At 35.0% G+C, this 6,000-nt stretch overlaps 1 protein-coding gene across 1 annotated transcript in view; it reads right to left on the reverse strand.

Moving 5' to 3' along the window:
* The window catches only part of SAMTOR (S-adenosylmethionine sensor upstream of mTORC1), a 28,667-nt gene that overhangs the window by 18,343 nt on the left and 4,324 nt on the right, over positions 1-6,000 (reverse strand). Inside the window, exon 2 of the mRNA XM_085318546.1 lies at positions 5,459-5,600. Coding sequence (XP_085174672.1) covers positions 5,459-5,600 — 142 coding nt within the window. The remainder of the gene's footprint in view (positions 1-5,458; positions 5,601-6,000) is intronic.

Below are 6,000 nucleotides of genomic sequence, written 5' to 3' on the forward strand. Positions count from 1 at the left end.
GCTAAAACTTACTGCTGTTTAAATGACCTGGCAAATAAACCTTTCAGTTCTAAATTACTTAAGCCTGTTGGCAGAAAGGCAGGTGAACTGCCCAAATCATGTCCTTTTTTCCTTTAAGCAGAGATATATCTTTCTTTTTTCTTGTCATTTGTACAGTGAAACTTATTTTCCATACCTAAAATCCCAAATGGTAAACAACTTCAAGTTGAAAAGAATCACAGAATCATAGAACGGTTGAGGTTGGAAGGGACCTCTGGAGATCATCTAGTCCAACCTCCTTGCTCAGCAGGGTCACCTAGAGCATGTCAGACAGGGTTGCATCCAGRCGGGCCTTGAAGATCTCCAGAGAAGGAGACTTCACAACCTCGCGGAGAAACCTGTTCCAGTGCTCTGTCACTCTCACAATGAAGAAATTCCCCCTCACGTTCAGGAGGAACTTCCTGTGGTTCAATTTCTGCCCGATACTGGGCTGCATACTCCTAAAAAGTTTCAGTAAGAGTTGATATGAATACATATTCATTAGAGAAATCATTTTTTAAAACTCCTGAGCTATTATTGAATTCCAAACCCTGGGTTTCTGTAGATTATATATTATTAAAAACTTTTTTTTTTGATGTTTCAAATCCTTGACTGAGAAAGTAACATCGTAACAACTAGTTAATCCAAAAAGTTGAAAGCTGAAAAAGAATTAGTAGGTAGTTCTTTTTGACAAAGTAATAAAAACCAAATTAACACTAGTCTAGTTAACTTCTTTATAGGTAAAATCCACCATAAATTTGATTTTCCCAAAATAGGTTTACCTTAAGGGTTTTAAGTGACAAAACCTTAAAGATGCCATCATCTCACCCTTCTACCCTTAAAGGAAAATAAATATCAAGGTAGATATAATTCTTAACTTTCCTTGTATATATTTACCATACCTAGGAGAGCAGAAAAGTTCATGCCTGCATCAGAAATCATTTTGTTATTCTCATGAACATGCAGCTTTAGGTTGAGGAAATTCTGTATTCACAATATGTGACAGTACCAGGTTTCTCAGTCTGAAGTACTGTAATTGTTTACCATCTTAATTATATTTTGTTAAATTTCAACTTAGAAATCTATGTATCATATATAAAAAATAAAATGGGGAAAAATTATATATTTAATATTTTCTTTTTAAGAAGCATAACTAAGTCTGTCAGATGCTCTTCTGATGTTGTTTCCACCCCCAGACCAGCTCTGGATAAAGTATCCTTCACCGATGGAAGATTCCAAGAACTTGGAAACAGCCAGCAGTTATATGATCATTATTCTAATTCTAATCTAGCATTCAGCAGTTTACAGTTATGCCAATTTAAAGAAAAAAATGAAGACTTACACAAAAATGAACAATGAGCGTTAAGTCCACTTCCAACTTAAATAATTTCTCTCTTCCTCTTTACCCAAGAGAAAGTAGATTGTTAGGCAAACAGCATCATTTAAAAAAAAAGAGAAGGCTAAGAGCTTACCAATGTGAAATAAAGTCAAAGGAATACTTTATATATCTTGCAGACCATTTTCATATTTGTATACTCCAGTATGGTGTCTGACTTTATTGCAAAAGTATCCCATGACTGTTTCATATTGAGCTTGCGGTATGCTATAAAATCCGAACACTTTTCTACAGGCACTGACACATAACCAATTTATTCCCTGCCTTGTATTAGACTAGTTGATGTTATAGTTCATAACATCATTCTTAATTCTAATCCTGTTCTCAGGCATAGTGACAGTTCTTCGCTGTTTTGTCTCATTTGCAAATTTAATAAACAGACTGTATTTTAGCAGATTGCTAATGAAAAATATTGATTCGTAATAGATGCAGACAAATACTTATATAATCCTACTCAGTATATCACGTTTAAGATAAGCTTTTGACATGTTTTCTGTATATTTTTCGATGCAATTCTGTACTCACTCTACAGGAACTTCATCAAGACTTTGTTTCTTCAGTTCATTCATGGAACTGTCAAAGGACTTTTTAAAGCCTGCAGATCTAGAGAACATTTTGTCTATCATGATAGCTATTTTTAGTTAGAAGTGCAGGATTGTTTTTTGTTATTTAAAAAACAGCTAAGTCACAAGAAGTCTTAACGCTTACACAAAAGCAACAGGAAGAAGCAAACCTGCTGGTCTAGCTTATTTTGTTCTAACTAGAACCAGAATAGGGCATCTTTCATTGTCCAAACAAAGGTTCACTAGCCTACCTATGCCAGCAAAAATTAAGAGTTAGAGTAATTATTCAGGCTACACATCATCTTATCCCATATTGGTTTAAATTTTGCACTGTAATATATAAAACAAATGAAACAGCAACAGAAGTGTTAATTTCCATATATAGTTTGCTACTCAGTACTAAATTTTCTAAAGATAAGAAAAGAAAGCAAGCAAAAGACTGCTGAATGTTGTTCAAGCTTTTTACACCATCACCCAAGGGATCACTAACCTGCATCTGGAATGGGACAAAGCTTAAAGCACTCCTCCCCACCAGCTGAAGATTAAATGAGGTGTCCTGAAGCGATAGATAAAAGCAAAATGGCCCTACACAAAGCAGTATATGGTCTTCAGCAGAGTCTCTCATGCACTGCTTTCTGCCTTTTACAGTTTCTAAAAGCTGGATATTTGCTATTCTAAAATCAGTAATTAATAAAGTAAAAAGATAATTTTTAAACCAGATGACATATAATTAACTTCAGAGTATGGATTTTTCCAGATTCATTAACTACATAGCTAGAAAGATTTTAAAAAGAAGGACTCTGCAGGAAAACTGTCATTCTCGATGCTAAAAACATGTACGCATGTCTTCTCTAATTGTTACGTTGCATTCTCTAGGTGTACCTGATTTACTTGATCGGGTGCCTGGTTATAAGAATGCCTGGAAATACAAGAAAAACAAAGGAAAGAATGACAAACACATACTTTTTTTAGCTACTAGAAGAAGCATTTCTCTGTTTTGGATGTCCAAGATCTTCCTTAGAAGGAAAACAAACTAATTATCCTTACTTCAGCAGGGTTACACCAGTGGTTTTCTAGTATTTTCAGTTTCCAACCAAACTTTAATACATCAGCTACGTTCCTGCCTTCATGGTGATGCAAGGCTGAGGCATTGGGCAAAAGCTCTCAGTGAAGACTCATGCAAGTTCTCTTACATGCAACTAAGCAACCAGACACAAGGAGGAGTAATGACAGTGGGACCTGGCATGCCTCTGGCACACCTCCTGATCCTCTGAGGAGGAACAAAAAATTGCAGAACATGAATCCACAGCATCCTGGTATCTAACTATCCAGGCCTCAGTTTAATCCAAAAAACACACAAGTGAAAAGTAGCCTCTTTTGACCCATTTAGATYCCATGACTTTGCTAACTAAAAAGGTACATGCCTTGACTGAAACTTTCTGCTAAAATAGGGCGTTTTAATGTCTTTCATCATGTAGATTTTTTTTAATATGAGTTCATGCTGCAAGGTTCAAATTGGACACTTATTTAATCATTTACTTTGTAAATCTTGTAGAAACTACAAACTACAAGCAAATGATGCACAGAGCCAAAAATCTTCAAGATACTGATCATCAGCAGTTATTCCCCTGTACAGAAGGAACATTTATCCTGTCCTAGCAGGACACAAGTCTCTGTAGAAAATAAAGGAATACTAGTTAGCTGAAATTACTTTAAAGTAAGTTCACACAACTCTATTGAAGAAGTTACACATATTAGTTGATAGTCAAATTTTAAGAAAATATCAAGCAATGTGCCATGGGAATCTGTTCCTGGGTCTAGTACAACGAGTATTTTCACAGATAACTTGAATGTTGGGAACACTGTCTCCTCTTAATTGATCTCTGAATGATGCCAAGCCAGAGAGAAGAGAATGATGCTACAAGAAATTACTGTATTAGAATTCAAAATGATTCAAGAGAATATAATTAAGTAAAGAGTGCAAAAATCAAGACTTCAGTGGAAGTAACGAATGGCACAAATGCAAGAAAACAACTTGCAACTGAGGGAGCCTGTAAAAAAAGAAATTAGCACTTGTGGATCACAAGTGAGCATAAATCTACACAAACACAAGTTTACTGCAACCTCAGTAGTATTTCTCCATTTCACATACCCCTGACAAGGCCAGTGGAACTGTGTTCAATTTTGGCTGCATTTCTTTTCAACTGATTCACCGCTCTTGCATCTGGGACAGGGATACACAAACTGTAACCAGGAAAATAAGGTCTAGAAAGGAAACACTGAAATAATTATATTTAAGCTAAGAAAAAAAAAATATGAAAGGGAATGGTTTTCAAATATTTAAGTCTCTATCATAGAGAGAAAGGAAATAAGCTTGTTATTACCTGCTCCAATCCTAGGAGGACAGAACAGCTCGAGTAGCCACTGAAATAATGCCCACTAGCACAATGTAACGAATTTAAATTTTGTGATCAGATGCCTGGTTTTCTTAGTGCCTCATTGCTCATTATTTTGCTATAGACACCTGCAGGGATCAACAGGCTTGAAGAGAACATTACTTTCTTAACATCTAATCTATTTGAGAATATAAGATCATGATGGAAAAATGGAACAGTTTTCAAACATCTACACCTGTCAAGTTCTTACTTCTCTCAGACTCTTGGCTACAGTATCTTCTTCATAGGTCTAAAGCCACTTCAAAAGCTCAGTTCAGGGATAAGTTCTCTTCCGGATTAGATTTTAACAATCTTTTGTTTTATTCTGCTGCACAGATTCCATGGTATGCCTTAGATGCCACTTCTATGTAGGAATTCTGAGTGACCARCATCTCTCTTGTTTTAGAGATTAATCCCCTCAGGGATTAAAATAGTTTAACTGAACCCAACTCATGACTTAAACATCTAATTTTTACTGGGTTTTCCTAGTGATAATGACATGCAAAAATTTCCATTTTAAACAAATTTCACAGTGTTTAAAGTCCATTGCAGGTGATTAGGCCTTGAAAATTGAATCACAGGGATTTGTATTTAGAGATCAATCATTATTATATTTATATACACAAACCAAATCAGAACCCCATAAATTAAACTTGAGGTACATTCACTGTATTTGTTCAGTTTAGATTCAGGCAAGAATAGACAAAATTACTTCATAATTTTACTTGCAAACAGTCTCAGTACTTGAGGAAAAAAATGACATTTGTTGAAAATACTTTTAAAAAGTCTCAGTCTATAAGCAAACATTTTATATATATATATATATATATATAATATATATATGCTGTATTTCCTTTTTCAGTTGGAACAGTAGGAAGGCTTTTGTTTTAGGAAGTGCCATGTTTTAGGAAGCAGAAAGACATTGACATTTTATATAACAGATTTTTTAAAATGGCCAAAAAGGCAGGAAAACACTTAAGCCTTGTATTATAAATGACTGCTAGTAAAAATATGTAATTGCATCTTTCAAATACATCAAGAATTACCTGCAGCACCATTCAATTCGGCCTTCCCCTTCACAAGTTTTTGCCCAGTGATTATCTGCAAGGTTTTTCATTGCCACAGCATATTCACACAGAGTTTCTTCATCCTCGCAGTGCTCACGCCAGATCTTATCAAAGTCTCCCACTAAACAAAACAATAACAAAAAAAATTCACAGTAAGTACAAAGTCTCTAATTATCTCTATGGCAAAATCGTCATCTTTTAATTAAAAGAAGTTTCATAATGCAGTAATCCTTTACCTACATGTAACAAAACAAAACAAGGTTTCCTTTCTCTAGTCAAAGGAAATTCTGGGTTTTGGAGAAAGGGACTCTTGGGTATGTGGGGAGTTAGTAATATTCCCATCATACTGGTTTTGTTCACCGGTTCTATGAAGTTAAAATTATCGAGATCTTTTCCTTTCAGGTTTCTGCTTAATGCATGAGCATTAAACAGAACAAACATTTTAGAAACGAAAGATTGAAAGGTCTTGCAGATCTCCAGGGACTGGTTAATTTTCATGTTTCTCATCTTGCTTTAAAAAA

This window comes from Rhea americana, unplaced genomic scaffold, assembly GCF_003343005.1.
Source record: "Rhea americana isolate MKP2758 unplaced genomic scaffold, rheAme1 scaffold_54, whole genome shotgun sequence".
Lineage (NCBI taxonomy): Eukaryota > Metazoa > Chordata > Aves > Rheiformes > Rheidae > Rhea > Rhea americana.